The sequence below is a fragment of the Perca fluviatilis genome, chromosome 22, assembly GCF_010015445.1.
Source record: "Perca fluviatilis chromosome 22, GENO_Pfluv_1.0, whole genome shotgun sequence".
NCBI lineage: Eukaryota > Metazoa > Chordata > Actinopteri > Perciformes > Percidae > Perca > Perca fluviatilis.
The window spans coordinates 1,403,395-1,421,298 of NC_053133.1; the positions used below are offsets into that span (position 1 = coordinate 1,403,395).

A 17,904-nucleotide genomic window follows, 5' to 3' on the forward strand; every position below is an offset into this window, starting at 1 on the left:
AAAAATCAGTTGCAACACAAAACAAATGAATTTCATATGGGACTGTTATAAGCTGAAATAATTATAACTGGGCAATTAACAGAAGGCAACACACACTGGAATTCACTTTTGTGGGACCCTGTTGTTTAAAAAAAGTCAATACTGAGAACAGTCAAAGAAATCCATGCCCAGCCCGGAGCCAGATCAGCATCATCAACAGACGTGTTGTCTGTGGAAGTCTTTTACCACAGCTAATTTGATCGAGCCGTGTGATGATGAGTTTCTGCCTCTGTGAAATCAGCCTAAAAGACTCCAAATTTGCCTCACTGTGACTTCAGAAAGACGTAACTACTCAAAATGATTTCTTGTGCTCGAGCTGAATCGAAACCTTGATAGACCTGTGACGCTCTCAGCTCACCTGTGGAGTATTTATATTCAGACTGCTCCAAAATAAATGTCCTTGTCAGTCTTCAACAAATATTAGAGAAAAGCTAACATGTGCACACAAAATACTTCAAATAAGTGCAGCCAAAATACCTTATATGTTTGATTCAGTGATTCATAACTGGCCAGTTTGGTCAAAACAGGGGGAAATTTGATTCATTACAAACATATTGGATCTCGTGCCATATGATTTGCGTTGTGTCATAATGGGGAAAGCATGAGAGTGATCAGTGTGAGATAAACATATCACTGATTTTAATGTCTCATCCAACATGTTATGAAGTGTCTGCGGTTAATCTAAAACAAAATCTCAGTCAATAACAACACACTTGGACACATAAACCCAGTATTCTCTATTAACTGGAAGTAAGAGCCACTTCATCTCACAGATAATCTGAGGTCTGCATTTAAACTCTGACCTTTCAACCGCAAAATTACACTCAACAAGCAATTAGTCCTCTTTACAGCACACGTTGCTGTGTTCTGTTAAAGGCAGGCTGTTTACTGTTGATCATTAGGACGCTCAATGTTCCCTGACGTTGCAGGAAGAAATTGTGTTTGTTAGTCTTGTGGCCTGTTTTATGGAACCCGGGTCAGGTCAAGACTAGATTGTTCCAGGAATGTGTGATAAGTTAAGCATCTGGCAGTCTAGCCAGTCTTATGTAGTCTAATAGAAGTCTTGTGTATTTTATCTTAACATAATGCATTCATGAAAGAAGATGCAATAGAAGCAATGATCTAGAAACAGCCTACTGTAAACATGATATCAACACTGAACCAAAGCTTTGGTAATCAAATGTTGACCACATATAGTTGTACATGTACAAACTTGTACTAGTTGACTTATTTCAGTCTGAGGGCCAATACTATAGTGTATGGTGCAATTCATAGTTTTCACGTGACGTCACAGCACTATGAGAACGCCCACCTGAAGGGCAAAAAGAAGCTGCTCTGAACTGTCCGTGACGAGTCAGCTCAACTTTTACCACACTGTATTCAAAATATCAGATAGTTGTTGTTCAATTGGACGCACAAACCGAAGACAGACAAGCCTGTTCTAATGTTTGCGCGCTAGTAAGCCATCTTGTTCCCAGAATCGTGTCCGATGGCAGACAGAATTGCATAATGAAATGCAATCCAACAGCATAAACAAAGTGACTGAAAACTATGAATAAAGGAGCTTAGGCTAAAATCGGGACCTAGACCATCTGACCAGTTGGATGGAGTTTGTGTTCTTCAAAAGTAACTCAACAGTTAACAGTTTAGTCTTTCCTAAACACATTTGCCACACCCCTCCCCCCCCCCCCACACCCCCACACCCATCCACACATGGGCACCAACTGTGTGCTGTTTTCAGCTCCCTATGTACCACCACCCTTCAGTTGGTGTAAAGCACTTCCAGATTCTTGGTGGGGGGGGAAAGTAGTTTATTATGATAACAGGAAAAGTCCCAAATTACTGAGCAGGATGGCTGCAAGTCAAACTGGTAGAACAACCAAAGGAGTTCAGAGAAGACTCAAAATAGCATTGCACACTTGTAGCTGGTGGGCGTTCTCACATGCTTGCAGATGTGTGCATGTGCTCTTTCATTTAGCCACTTGTTCTGTTTAAGTAACCACAAGGGAACATCCCATTTACAATATGAATGTGGCCTGCACTCCTGCAGTGGTGTTAATTTCATTGACTGAGGGAAGTGGAGAGTGTTTTCAGATTTACTGTATGACTTTACATTTGCATGTAAGTCTTTTTGATATATAATGATTTTAAACCCAACATGGAAAAAGATGTGACTGAGAGATTGTTTGTTTTACTTTCACAAAGGAAGCTACTCGCTTTTCCTTTGAGGTACCAGTGTAAAAAAAAGAATAAAAAGTTGGACATCGCAGTTACTCAGTGTGTTACAGTTTGTACTTGGCACTATGGCTTTAAGATAGTTCAGTGTGGCTACAGAAAAGGTTTAAAGGCTACATTATACAGTAAAGCCAGGCAATGAGATGTTGCTGCATTGAGGCCAGAACCTGTTCCTTCATTTTGAATAATTTGTGGCATTTCATTGTTTTATTGTCTTGAGTGCACACATTTAAATTCTTGCAGACATGTCACATGACAAAAAGCTTAAGTTATAAAGGCCAATAGACCTTTTTCAGAGCAGACATTTGGGCTTGTCATAGCAGGAAAAGCAACGGTATAATATACAGTATAAGACTGGGACACTTGATGGAACTGAGCCATCACTTACGAAATTTGTTTCACCTGTGCTTTTCCTGCTATGACAAGTCAAAATGTTGTCAAAAAGGTCTATACTATGATTTTCACATGTTGTAGACCATTTACTGACCATCGCACGTTCACAATTACCACAAAATGAGTCTGACCTGCCAACGCCAATTCACTCTACCTGCGTGCGCACGGCAAGAGAGGACAGGGAGATGGAGAGGGACAGACCAAGACGATGTGCTGCTCTGCTTACAGTGACAATTTGGATGTCATCCTGATGAAAGCCTTTATTAGAAGGTCAACTAAGAGAAGTTCCACTTTTGGCAATGCATGAGCCTGAGTCAAAGTGAGACAGCCTATATGCAGTGGTTAGGAGAGTACCATTTAAGAAACTCAAGTAAAAGTATAAAGGATTCTGATAATGGAACTTAAAGTAATTCTGTGAAAAAAATTTTAAAACGCAATGCAGGATGCTTTCCAACATAATTTGTTGTTTGTTCAAAAGGAACCAAAGAAATAAAATCAAACTCTCTTTACCATTTTAAATTGCATAGCATCATATCATTTTGCATTGTGTCAAGTCGCATTGAATCACATTGTGCTGAATCAAATCGTGTCAAATTGCACCGCATTGCAATAAGGGGTGAATCAGATAGTATCGCATCGGTAGTTGCTGCATATAGCGTTAATGTATCGGATCATTGGCAATGCACCAAGAAGTTTATCGAATCGGCCTGAGACTAGAGACCCACATCCCCTGTCCAGCAGTCAAATTTGTTCAATAAAAACCTTCTGTCTGAACACACCTTTAGACAATAGTGTGCTTCCAAGCTTCATCACCAAACGTCAGTGTTGGACCTTACTAATGTTCTTGTGGCTGAAAGGGAGCAAATCCCTGCAGCCAGGTTCCAACATCTGGTTGAAGGTTTTCACAGAGAGTGGAGGCTGTTATAGCAGCATACAGTAACAATCCCTACGGTTTTGGAATGAGATGTTCAACAGTCAAGGAGTGTTATGTCTGGATGTCCACATATTTTAGACTATGTAGTGTGTCTATGTGTCTCCCACCTGATCTGCCAGTAGCTACAGTCTGCACTGACCTTTGGTCCTGGTGGCCCAATTTGTCCGCCAGTGCCTGGCAGTCCTGGCTCCCCCTGGTTGGACAATGAACACACACTGAGAGGCAAAGTGAAGCAGCAGCAGCCAAATTCAACACTATTAAAGTAATTATCTGTCCCACTTCAAACACTGTGCTGGTACGACTGCAGAGACTGCTGTGACAGGAGGAAATCCCAAACACACACCCATGCACAGAGGGAGCCAAACCTCCAGAATTAGAGAACGCTTCTCTTTCCTTATATTTATAGTAGGGTTACTTACTGTGCATCTGGCTTGAAGTGGTTAGGTTGTTACATTTGGCATAATATTTTATTTTCGGGAACTGACACCTCAGATTTCATGCTTTCACATCCTGGAACGGTCAGGTACGCTGGCTTAATTCCTGTTGTGGACACATGACTGTTGAACAGAACAGGATCTTACCATTGGTCCAGCTTGTCCTGGAGGCCCTAGCTCGCCTCTCTCACCATGAAGACCCTGTATACAAAGAAATCTGCTTATACTGTATTTTGTAGTGACATTTAATACATTCAAAATCTCTCTTTTTTTATATCTAATCAGTATTAATTATTTATGTTTTTTTTATCCTTTTAATTCATCAGGACACTAACACTATCAATTCAATTTCAATTCAATTTTATTAGTATCAAATCATAACAAGAGTTATCTCAAGACACTTTACAGATAGAGTAGGTCTAGACTACACTCTATAATTTACAAAGACCCAACAATTCCCCTAAGAGCAAACATTTGGTGCAACAGTGGCGAGGAAAAACTTCCTTTAGGCAGAAACCTCAGACAGACCCAGGCTCTTGTAGTCAGGACTGGTTCAATTCCACTTTCCCATACTGACCATGGAGATATATATATATATATATATATATATATACACTTTTACTTTAGCGTACTTGTTTTTTTTGCTAGACACAGCTTTCGTCAGGTCAGCCCCAGTTGTCCCTACTACCATCTCCCTGGATAAGAAAGCCTTTCTATATTGCATATATATATCTATCTATCTATCTATCTATCTATCTATCTATATATATATATATATATATATATATATATATATATATATATAAGAAAGCCTTTCTATATTGCATATATATATATCTATATATATATAGATATATATAGATATATATATGCAATATAGAAAGGCTTTCTTATCCAGGGAGATGGTAGTAGGGACAACTGGGGCTGACCTGACGAAAGCTGTGTCTTGCAAAAAAAACAAGTACGCTAAAGTAAAAGTGTTCAATATTCGCTCATTTTCTGTTTTGAAGCTATAGTGCGTAGTTTCTGTCTCCCCCATGAGGAATTCTAAGTAATGACGCATCTACATAATACAAGCCTACACAGAGGATTAAAAAACATGATGGACTCTTCAGAAGAGGTCATTATCTTCACTTGAGTTTCTGCGTGGGAAAGTCGCCGGACGCCACAATCTTCTGAACATAGTCCTACTGAGAAATCCAGAGAGAGTTGTGTGGAGCTGATAGTCTTAATTAGCTTTGTATCAACTCATTTGTCAATGGCTTGAATGTGACAGACGTTTATTAATATAAAATAGTTACGCACTAAAGCTTTAAACATGGCTTTATTAAGATATTCTCACCTTGGGTCCTGGGGGTCCTGGTTCTCCTGATAAGCCTGGTTCCCCTCTGTCTCCCTGGACGTGTCGGCAGAATCAGGAACTATTAGTACTGGCAGCAGATTAAAAAGAAAGCCACAACACTGATACAACTTCTTTAAAGACTTACCTTGTTACCTTTTAGACCGGGCTCCCCTCTTAGTCCTGCGGGGCCACCTTCACCCTGCCCAGCCAAGGGAAAACAGAAGGTAGGAGCATGTAATCAAAGTATGAAAGTCATTTAATGAATACATGTTATCAGACATTTTAAAAGTCCATTATAAAGTCTATAGAGTATTGGTTATGGTTATGGTTAGGGTTAAGGTTAGGGTTAGGGTTAGGGTTAGGGTTAGGTGCCTTGAAGTCAACGGTCGCAGCGCTGCCTGGAAGGAGACGTTGGGGGCTTAAAACACCATCGAGCGACCTGAACCTGCCGTAGGTGATGACATGGGAGTAAGATTATGTTGCTCCTCCGCTCATTTAATAAAATATTATGGTTGATGGTATTAAAAGCTGTGTATAAATTAAAAACTAAAATTGCATTCTTGCCATGATCAGACTGCAACATGATATAATCTGTGACACTATAGCGAACTGTCTGTGTGCTGTCACTTTAAGGGAAACAGACAGCATTTATCAAATACTTTTTCTGCTAAAAATTCCAAATGTTGGTTGCATTCAACTTTTTCTAGACTTTAGAAATGAAAAGAAACGTAGAGATGGACCTGTGGTTCTGGGATTGAGCAAGAATTATGTCAGTCTTGAATGGAGTTGACATCTCTTTGGTGTAGCAGCAGTGCAGTAAAATCAAAGTAAAAATTGTGACTTGCATTGTAGCGATTCGTACGGAAGAGGATTGGGGGATGTGAAAACTGTATTTGGGTTCAGAGTTTGAAGTCAGGATTCTGACTCAGAATTCTGAGCTTAAAGTGATGGTTCGGAGTAATTCACCCTAGGGTCCTTTGCACCATGACCTCGAGCCAAACACCCCCCCAGAAGCTTTTTTCAGCTGGGTTGAACATTGGGAGAGTTAGCGTAGCGTAGCGTTATCAGCTGAATAGCTTAGCGCAGGGGCTAATGGATCCGAAGTGTCTCTTAACATTACCCCACTAATAATGCCCGAAATGATACCAAACGTCTACAAGTAGTACATATAGGTTATGCTCTCATAAAACGATGGATTGTAAAGTTTGTAAGTACACCAGAAGGTTATGTAAATAACACTTGCCTGCTGGCTTCTGCTCTCTGCTGTTGTTGTTGCTGCTGTAAGACGAGTGCTTATGGACGTCTACAAATTACAACACCGAAAAGAGATGCAACAAAAATATTTTTTAATTTAACTTATTTTTTAAAGTAAGTACTGTAGAATAACTAGCAGGAGACAAGTTATAATTGAGGTAAGTTTGGAGACATTACCTTATTTAATCATTAAATTAATAAATATTTTTGTTGCATCTCTTTTCGGTGTTGTAATTTGTAGACGGCCCTAAGCACTCTTACTGCCCGGTAGTAACAGCAGCAGCAGCAGCAGAGAGCAGAAGCCAGCAGGCAGCAGGCAAGTGTTCATAAACTTCTGGTGTACTTACAAACTTTCCAATCCATCGTTTTATGAGTGCATAACCTATATGTACTACTGTAGACGTTGGTATTCGTTCGGGCATAATTATGTGGGGTAATATTAAGAACGATCCATTAGCCCCTGCGCTAAGCTATTCAGCGGCTAACGCTACTCTACGCTAACTCTCCCAATGTTAGACCCAGCTGAAAAAAGCTTCTGGGTGAGTGTTTGGCTCGAGGTCATGGTGCAAAGGACCCTAGGGTAAATTACTCCGAACCATCACTTTAATCCCAGCATTTTCACTTTAATCTCAGAATTCTGACTTTTTTTAAAGTCTAACATAAATTGTTTTTTAAAGTTTTAAAAAAAGAAGTCAGAATTCTGAGAATAAATTCAGAATTCTGAGATTAAAGTCAGAATTCTGACTTTATTCTCAGATTTCTGACGTAAAACTCAGGACTCAATAAAAAGGTGGCCCTACTCTTCTTCGAAGATGTTATAATGCAACAGATGTTTTACCTTCATCCCTGGTAACCCAGGAGGGCCGGATTCCCCAGGTTTCCCATCTTTACCCTGGGGACAGAGACAACATAGGCTGAATCTAGCATGTACAGACAACACGTATCCTAAAGGCTGGTGACAACAGCATGAAGTGGTGAAAAGAAAGAAACTGATGGAGAAACTGATTAGCACTTACAGGCTTACCATCAGGTCCTGATGGTCCTTCCCTCCCTTTCTCGCCTCGGAAACCCTGCAGTATTAATACATACATAGGCTTTAATAAATGCACATTATTTTAGCCCTGCTATGGCTGGCAATGTTAATAATTAATAATAATAATAACTTGTATTTATATAGCGCCTTTTATGAAACCCAAGGACACTTTACATAATTACTGTGGCTCAGCTAAAGGAGGTTGTAGGTTGTGGTGAACAGGTGGTGTTTCAGGAGTTTTTTTTAAAGATCCCATGGCATGAAAATTTCATTTTATAAGGTTTGTTAACATTAATGAGTTCCCCCAGCCTGTCTATGGTCCCCCAGTGGCTAGAAATAGTGATAGGTGTAAACTGAGCCCTGGGTATCCTGCTCTGCCTTTGAGAAAATGAAAGCTCAGATGGGCCGATCTGGAATCTTCTCCTTATGAGGTCATAAGGGGAAAGGTTACCTCCCCTTTCTCTGCTTTGCCCGCCCAGAGAATTTGGCCCACCCATGAGAGAGAGACATCATGGCTTTCAAACGAACAAAGTGGCAGTTGGTCAAGGCCACACCCCCAACCTCCACCGTGCCCCCCCACTCCTCAATAGCTACAGACACAGAAATGGCACATCCTAAGGAAAGCTCATTGTGGGACTGGCTCTAGTGGCTGTAATTCTGCACCAAGGCTGAATTTCGGGAAAGAGACTTCAGATACAGTATTAGGGGACCACTAAGGTCTATATAAAAGAGACTTCAGATACAGTATTAGGGACCACTAAGGTCTATATAAAAGAGACTTCAGATACAGTATTAGGGGACCACTAAGGTCTATATAAAAGACTTCAGATACAGTATTAGGGGACCACTAAGGTCTATAAGACTTCAGATACAGTATTAGGGGACCACTAAGGTCTATATAAAAGAGACTTCAGATACAGTATTAGGGGACCACTAAGGTCTATATAAAAGAGACTTCAGATACAGTATTAGGGGACCACTAAGGTCTATATAAAAGAGACTTCAGATACAGTATTAGGGGACCACTAAGGTCTATATAAAAGAGACTTCAGATACAGTATTAGGGGACCACTAAGGTCTATATAAAAGACTTCAGATACAGTATTAGGGGACCACTAAGGTCTATAAGACTTCAGATACAGTATTAGGGGACCACTAAGGTCTATATAAAAGACTTTAGATACAGTATTAGGGGACCACTAAGGTCTATAAGACTTCAGATACAGTATTAGGGGACCACTAAGGTCTATATAAAAGAGACTTCAGATACAGTATTAGGGGACCACTAAGGTCTATATAAAAGAGACTTCAGATACAGTATTAGGGGACCACTAAGGTCTATATAAAAGAGACTTCAGATACAGTATTAGGGGACCACTAAGGTCTATATAAAAGAGACTTCAGATACAGTATTAGGGGACCACTAAGGTCTATATAAAAGAGACTTCAGATACAGTATTAGGGGGACCACTAAGGTCTATATAAAAGACTTCAGATACAGTATTAGGGGGACCACTAAGGTCTATAAGACTTCAGATACAGTATTAGGGGACCACTAAGGTCTATATAAAAGACTTTAGATACAGTATTAGGGGACCACTAAGGTCTATAAGACTTCAGATACAGTATTAGGGGACCACTAAGGTCTATATAAAAGAGACTTCAGATACAGTATTAGGGGACCACTAAGGTCTATATAAAAGAGACTTCAGATACAGTATTAGGGGACCACTAAGGTCTATATAAAAGAGACTTCAGATACAGTATTAGGGGACCACTAAGGCCTATATAAAAGAGACTTCAGATACAGTATTAGGGGACCACTAAGGTCTATATAAAAGAGACTTCAGATACAGTATTAGAGGACCACTAAGGTCTATATAAAAGAGACTTCAGATACAGTATGTGTGGGGATTGGAGAGAAGGCCAGTGTCTGAGGACCGCAGGTTTCGGGGTGGGGGTGTATGGATGGAGGAGGTCGGAGAGGTACCAGGGGTGTGAGGAGGAGGATTTTATATGTGATGCGGGACTTAACTGGGAGCCAGTGAAGGTGGATGAGGGTTGAGGTGATGTGCTGCTGGTTATATATATGTTGGTCTGTTGGTCAGTCCGATACTTTGGTCCAGTCAAAAAACAACTATTGCCATGAAAGTCATGGTTTCCGATTGCAACACGTTCTCACTCCCATCGCGTCAAAACGCAACGCTTGGTCAGTGGCCTTTGGCTTTTGTTATTGGAGCAAAAAGTCTCCTTTAGCGTCATATTGAGATGCGCTTGGTAAGGACTCTTGGTGTCACTTTTTGACGCTCTGGGTCGAGACTATTTGAGGCTCTCGGGACTCGCGTCTAGCCCTTCGGCGTCATATTTAGATGCGCTTGGCCGTATTTTGGTGCACTTTTTGATGCACTGGGTCGGGATGTACGTTTAACTGACATGCAGCACGAGAGCGGGACAGTTAGGTTTATGAAAAAATCATGGGTGGGGTTACAAAATGTACATTTCAGTGACACGCGGGACAAGAACGGGACACTAACGCGTAACGCGTTACTCTAATCTGACCACTTTTTTCAGTAACAAGTAATCTAACACGTTACTATTTCCAAACCAGTAATCAGATTAAAGTCACTTATCCAAGTCACTGTGCGTTACTATTTTTGTCATTTTCCTTAATAAAAATATATATTTTTGCTTTCTTCTTGCGTCTCGGGCAGTGAAGTCACGTATGCGACAAGTCACGTTTTCAGCATGAGGACAGGTCACGTGTACCGCGCAGCGACACAAACGTAAACAACAATGGAGGGAGGAGAGAGATGCTGTGATGGCTATGGACATTTCTGTTACCCGTTTGTTAATTTTTGTTGCCTGTATTATTGATTTCTGTATGTTTCCTGTGTTTGTATATTAATTCTGTATATTTCTGTTCCCTGTTGTGTTGATGTATCCGGTTTTGTGTATTGTGGTCTGTGTGTATTTAGTGGTGTATTTTTCTGTCATGCATTTCCCTGTTTATGTTCTGCTTCCTGTTTTATTTTGATAGTCTGTTTTCTGTCTTGTCTTGTCCAATTTACTTCCTGTGTTTTCCCTCCTTTGTTTGTCCTGCCCTGCCCTGATGTTTTTCACCTGTTGTCTCACCTGTTCCTGATTTACTCAATACCTCATGTATTTAGCCTCTGTGTTCCCTTTGTCTCTTGTTAGATCGTCTTGTGTTGCTTCCCTGTTCCTTGTGTCTGTTCCTCCGTGTATCAGTTCGCTCCTGCCTAGGGCTGGGCGATATGGACCAAAAGTCATATCCCGATATATTTTGGCTGAATATCGATATACGATATATATCCCGATATTTTTTTCCGCGAAGTGAGAGCAAATGTTCAGTCAAAGCCCAAATCAAATATGACATGTCACAAGTAGTTTCATAGAAACAGTTGCAAAATCAAATAAATAATAAACCGGTTTCTTCACCTGGTTCATGATTAAATGCTCAGCTGTTCAAATAACAATAAAATGTAAACCTAAATACTGTATAACAGGAGTACCTTTTTGAAATCAAAGCTCCATAGGCTATTTGTGATTCGTTCCAAAGGTCAATTAAGCTTTAGATATTAATATAATCTACTTTGTTCAAAATGTAATGCCTCATGCCTGTAAGCCTAGGTTATAGTCCCATTCTTCCACTTGATACTGCTTCCACTTAAATAAACTTAAGATGAACTATCGACTACAAAACAAAGAAATTTATTATTATCGGTTCACAGATCTGAGTCCAAACGGAAACTTCACCCTTCTGAACTAAGAGTTTCTGCTTCAAGGTGAAGTTTAAACAAACTGAAATGTCCAGGCTCATTCCTCCACTATTTATTTCTGTATGTATTTATGCGTTACATGTAATTTTAACGGGCACTGAGCTCCAGATCCTGCAGCCGCAGACGGTCGCTGCCCCGCTGTAGCTTCTTTCAGTCCGCCTGCCGCCGGCAAACTTAGTGGAACTTTCCGCCGATATCGACATACAGTTCGTCCTGGACTACGTGTAAGATCCTACCGATCACCACTCTGTCTTTGGCCGGTCCGATCTGGATCAGCGGGGACCGCGCAGCAGCGCAGGCGAGCTGTGTTTTTGCCCGGGGAAGAGAGACGCTCGCCGGGCCACGGGGCTCTCCGCCTCCCGCTGGCCGGAGCTCAGATTGCTGGTCGGCGGCATATATAATCATAAAACACATTGTCACCTGTTAAATGTTATCCATGCTGTTTGTTCTTTTCATTTCCTCTATCGAACATAATTAAGCAGTACAAAAGTCCGGCATCTTTAGCGTTGATCTGAATGCTTCGGACCCCTGTTCCAAGATGGCGGCGGGTTTTGACGTATGTTTAGAACCTCACGGCGACATATCTATGGGAGCAAGGATCACATTTGAACTATATCGATATATGCGATATGGTCTAATTCCGAAATCTCATTTAAAAATATATCGATATATTTGTTTATATCGATATATCGCCCAGCCCTACTCCTGCCTGTGTTTTGCCCGTCCGTTTGTTATTTCGTGAGTTTTCTTACTGTTTTTTTGTTATATTAAATTCCTGAGTTCAACCATCTCCTGCCTGCCTGCCTCCCTCTGCATTTGGGTCCTCTTTTTTTTCCGCCCTACACACATCACAGATGCACGTTTTCTAGCTGGAAATCCAGTCACTATTTTGAGTTTGTGTCCGCTAAAGACGGCAATATTAAGGTCCGTTGTACAATCTGTGCTGGCGGCGACAAAGTGCTATCTAGCTACAAAAACACAACGTCAAATTTGAAACATTTGGAATCGCAGCGCTGCAGTCACCTGCATATTTAAGCAGCTCTCCAAAAACAAAACTTGGAGATTCTAAAAACCTCCCTGGGTAAAAGAAATAAATACTACTGTGAATCATCAGAAGTGAGTCACTATGACTACATGTCATTCAAGGTCACTAGTAGAGGACATAAGTTGAGGTCTGGAATATATCGTTTTGGTAAAATGCACCAATTCTTAATTTTCTAGTTTCCAATTGGCCTGTTGTCGCCCCTCGCTTTGTGTGTGTGTGTGTGTGTGTTTGTGTCCAATCTACTGTATAGTGTTGACTCCAGTTGGAGCAGATTTATTGGAACAACAAGAAAAAAATACAAGAAAGAAAATGTGTATGTAAGCAAGCAGTGCATTCTGTATTCCTCTATTTGTAGATCCTAATTGCTTTCTGAACACCTCAAATAATAAAGTAGCTAATTTGATCACACACACAATTACGTCAAAGTTGGGCAACGGGGTGCTGTACACCAATATATTTGTGCTTCAAGGCCATGGTGTAAAAGCCACTAGAGGGACAAGAGTCATATATCAAATGTCCTTTGAGTCTTATAGGAGGAAGGTGGGTGTGTGTGTTACCATGGGTCCTGGCAGGCCGCGCGGCCCTTGTGGACTGATGGCACAGTTGCAGTCTTCATCCTCCACTGTGGCTGTTCGATTCAGAGGACACTGAGGAAACACACAACATGTCTGTGATACATAACACACTCAAAGCTTCCTCATTAGGTAGAGATGGCACACATTGATATAGCCTATATTACAGTAAGGACAAAAAAAACTGATACAGATGTAGGTTTTTTTTGTCATTAAAATAAGCTATATTCATGTGTCCTACACATGTTTCTTACAATCCTAGGATTTTATTTACTGTTTCAAAAAAAAGACTTTCCTCTGAAAGGGCAAACTTCAGTCCCTATAGAAGTGAGCTATGAACATTGCCAGTGATTTTGACTCTGCAATATCTAATTCGGTGTGATATATTTGCACTACATCACTAAATACTTTAAGCCAAACTTTGTGTATAAGTGTGTATAAAAAAACTGGATAGAAACCGCACTTACCCTTTCATCATCCTGTAGCGTAAGCGAGAGAGGACAAGAGAAAAAACAATGGTTATCATCATACAAGTACAGAATGTGACCTTTGCAGTGGAGATTCCAGTAGATACAAGCGACAGAGGAGATCTTACCACAGAGTAAATCTCACAAGCTGTTTCTCTCTCACTCTGATGAGGATCACAGTACAGACGCAGCTTCTGAAGCTCCACCTGAATACAAAGACAATTCAAAATGAAAAAGTGGTGAGGAAAATGGAGAAACGTAATAGATTGATGAAATTATTAAAGGTCTTATGACATGCTGCTTTTTGGATGCTTTTATCTAGGCCTTAGTGGTCCCCTAATACTGTATCTGAAGTCTCTTTTATATAGACCTTAGTGGTCCCCTAATACTGTATCTGAAGTCTCTTTTATATAGGCCTTAGTGGTCCCCTAATACTGTATCTGAAGTCTCTTTTATATAGACCTTAGTGGTCCCCTTATACTGTATCTGAAGTCTCTTTCCCGAAATTCAGCCTTGGTGCAGAATTACAGCCACTAGAGCCAGTCCCACAATGAGCTTTCCTTAGGATGTGCCATTTCTGTGTCTGTAGCTATTGAGGAGGAGACAGAGGGGGGGGGGGGCTAGGTGGAGGTTGGGGGTGTGGCCTTGACCAACTGCCACTTTGTTCATTTGAAAGCCATGATGTCTCTCTCTCATGGTTGGGCCAAATTCTCTGGGCGGGCAAAGTAAAGAAAGGGGAGGTAACCTTGCTCCTTATGACCTCATAAGGAGAAGATTCCAGATCGGCCCATCTGAGCTTTCATTTTCTCAAAGGATACCCAGGGCTCGGTTTACACCTATCACCATTTGTAGCCACTGGGGGGGCCATAGGTAGGCTGGGGGAACTCATATTAATGTTAAAAAAACTCATAAAGTGACATTTTCATGCCATGGGACCTTGAAATGTGTGTCAAGCCCCCCCTCCCCCAAAAAAAGAAATAAAGGAAAAACAAGAAGTAGAAAAATGAAATGATGAGCTATTGAAAAAAACTGCATTTTCCTTTTATTTTATCAAATGACTGCTGTCAAAGGTCAGTAATAAAGTTATATTTTTTGTCTCCATACATGCCATTGCCTTGGAATAGAAATGCATGTTATGTTGACATGAAGAATAAAGAGAAACAAAGAGAGTAATTAAGTAAAATAAATAATATCTAAAATAAATGCAAAGATATCGCTGTATGTCCTGCATAAAGTAGGATCATCATCAGGATGAGGATCTGGTTTATGGGGTTTTGGAAAGATACTGGAATTATTTGTTTACTTCCTTTTTTATTACCATTTGTGCATATTTATGCTATACTAGTTTCCAATATGTTTCAAGAGTTAGAACAAAACCTATTTGGAAATAAAACATTCATTATTTGTGGCTGCTTTTACTATAGCCTACATTTTAAATCTGTTTTTCAAGTCAACTCAAATGTGTTGCTTCATAAGCCAGACAAAGGATCACCTGCACTTGGTGTCAAAATATATTCAAAGAATTTCTTTTCTCTCCTCCTCTCAGTTTCGGTGTCATTACTCACAGGCACAGTGATGTCTGTTCCTCGCCTTTTAGCAACCTGCGTCTCCCCGTTGATGTAAATCGGCTCCACCGGTTTCATCATTATCTCCTGGAGAGGCTGATCGTCAAGAAAACTGGAGACCTGGCGTGGTCTTACCAGGAGTTTGAGCTGATGCCACTTTCCATCATACAGAGTCTGAGAGAAGGCACACATATGAATTTCATAAATACCGTTGTTTGTCGGGGTTATAGATACATTTCCTGAGAGATGGTTCATTTATGAGACTGAAACATATCTTTGTTCAAGCAAAGTTGGATGTGAAAACAATTTCACTCAGCCTTCCATTTCTGTTGGCAGTCCTATTTGGGCACGTGTTTCATCTAATCTAATATTGTCATTAAGGCCAAAAATGGGTGTTCCCTTGTGGCCGGGTTGGTACAGTGGGTAGAGCAGGCGCACTTATATAGAGGTTTTTCCTCGACACAGAAGGTCCGGGGTTCGGGTCTGACCTGTGACGGTTTCCTGCATGTCTTCCCCCTCTCTCTAACCTTTCTTACCTCGCTGTCCTGTCCATTAAAGGCGGAATAGCCCAAAAAAAAGTGTGTTCCCTAAATGCTGCACAAATAGTTAAGACCAAGAACTCCTTTTTCCATCACAATCTTTTTTTCTTAAAAGCTCAAACCATCCAGAAGTAGAGAGAGAAACAGAGCAGCTATTGTTTCACGGGGACTGAGCCACAGCCATCATTTCCAAATGACAAATCACAGGCGTCTACGTTGGGCCACGTCAAACCACATCAAATCAAACATGTGCAAACACAAATTGAACATAATTACAACCCTGTATGCTATGTGTTAGGATGGAGGGTGGTGGGTGCCCTGTGGAAAAAACAGCCTGGCGTGTTCAACGGGATGTATTATTACCTTGTGCTGCCATGAAAACAGAGACATGTGCTCCAAGAACTACACATCCAACCAAGTAGTTTCCACTGGAGAAATCCGGGGGTTCGGAGTAGGAAACGTTTTCTTTGAGCCTCCTCCATGGTCTCCATCACATTACATCTTCACCAGTTCAGCTGTGTATTTGAACTGAACAGGGGATGCTGTTTAAATAACTGCTAGTTTGGCTCTCTGCAAGTCATCCCAGTCAGGTTCATTCACAGAAAGCAACATGACGGGAAATCCGACGTTGGAAGAGACCGAATACACTCCAATAACACAATATGTTCTTTCAGGGGCAGGAAAATAACGGTAGAACCGCACAGTAGGCTCTTTGTATTAATCAATATAAACTGTGACATTTATGTTTTCCTCATATTCATTTAATTTATGAATCAACTTTCTTTCTACCATTGTGAAGATATTACTAATGGTGCAACTTTAAGCAGCTGCATTGACTGAGTTAGATTCTCACTGCAATAAGCCTGGTTAAACTGTCCCAACTCGTTAAGTTATTGACAAGCTGAGACATCATATGCTCACATGCTAAGATACTGCTTTACAAGACCCAACACATGTATGCAGATTCAGAATGCTGTGTATACATTTTCAAAGTAATTTTGAAAATGTGATTGTCAGTCTTTGGTTTTCTACTACAAAACTTGTACATTCCTAAACAAACCACATACTGTATAATATCTGAGAATCATAATAAATACTTTTGTGGGAACTTAAACATATTAGTATGTTTGATCATCTATTGTATATACAAGGATATTTCAGGGTTTTGTCAAGCCATTTAATGGAAATTTGACAGCCTCAAATCATCACAGTATTTACGATACAGAAAAAAATGGCTCTCACTTCTCACAGTTACTATATACAGCTCACAAATTCTGTTTTCATCCTGAATAATATATTCACTAGCCTGACAAGCCAGACCCACGTCAAGATGTTGGGTCTGGGAACTCACCATTGGCAGGGCTCAATCCGAGGGGCGGGGGTAAACGGTTGTTTTTCAAATTCCCTCTGCACGCAATAGGATAGCACTACAACCAGGCAGAGCAACAAAGAAGGAAGAGAAGCTAGTTGATAGATTAAACTTTTGCCGTATCCGGTTGGCAAAACTCCGAACACATCTTCCTTTTTTAAGAATGATTTCTGTGCCGTTATTTGTTCTTTTCTCAAAGAAAAGCTTAACTCCAAGTCTTCCAGAAGACCGCTGTTCCCAGCAGCAGCAGCAAAATAAATTTGCTGCCACTAGGGTGCATCTAGATTACATATCTTTTTTAAAGATTATTTCTTTTCAACATTTTGCCATTATTTGATATTGATGCAAAATGTTGAAAAAAAATCATTAGACAGGAAATACAGGGTCAGGGAAAAAGGGGATAACACATGTGCCCGGCTGCGATCACTGTATGTGGTATCCATCTTAACTGCATGGCTACCAGAAGCCCTGGTCCTGAATAGTTTTAGCCAGAGGAAGAATTCCAGTTCTCACCTCTGGAATTAAAGATCATTGGCTTATGAGCCAAAGAGGGAGGTATAACGTGATTCAGGGGCATACTTTTGTTAACATGTATATATGTCATGTATTTTTAGTTTGGTTGAGATACCTTCAAAGCACTGCATTCCAATTTCTTTTCCAAAAACAAAGTGGTAGCAATTGCTTTGGTCTGACTGATTGTTATTATGATAAGATGAAAGATGAAAACGTAAGATGAAATAACATTTCACAATAATGAGCTGAATTAGATTTTTAATTTTGAACACTTTGGGTCCCCATAGGAAAACATCCAGCTGTGTAAGACTAATGGTCGTAGCCTTACATCTCCTTTCTTTATTCCAAATCATTCAGTTTCCTTCTATTTAAA

The 17,904-nt window shown here is 40.4% G+C and overlaps 1 protein-coding gene across 1 annotated transcript in view; it reads right to left on the bottom strand.

The window, feature by feature from the left end:
• si:dkey-225n22.4 (collagen alpha-1(XXI) chain) overlaps nucleotides 1-17,904 on the bottom strand; it is a 92,788-nt gene that overhangs the window by 47,907 nt on the left and 26,977 nt on the right. Inside the window, exons 9-18 of the mRNA XM_039789599.1 lie at nucleotides 15,111-15,284; nucleotides 13,674-13,751; nucleotides 13,546-13,557; nucleotides 13,064-13,153; nucleotides 7,648-7,701; nucleotides 7,470-7,523; nucleotides 5,523-5,576; nucleotides 5,378-5,431; nucleotides 4,183-4,236; nucleotides 3,741-3,794 (exon numbers count right to left, since the gene is read on the bottom strand). Coding sequence (XP_039645533.1) covers nucleotides 3,741-3,794; nucleotides 4,183-4,236; nucleotides 5,378-5,431; nucleotides 5,523-5,576; nucleotides 7,470-7,523; nucleotides 7,648-7,701; nucleotides 13,064-13,153; nucleotides 13,546-13,557; nucleotides 13,674-13,751; nucleotides 15,111-15,284 — 678 coding nt within the window. The remainder of the gene's footprint in view (nucleotides 1-3,740; nucleotides 3,795-4,182; nucleotides 4,237-5,377; nucleotides 5,432-5,522; nucleotides 5,577-7,469; nucleotides 7,524-7,647; nucleotides 7,702-13,063; nucleotides 13,154-13,545; nucleotides 13,558-13,673; nucleotides 13,752-15,110; nucleotides 15,285-17,904) is intronic.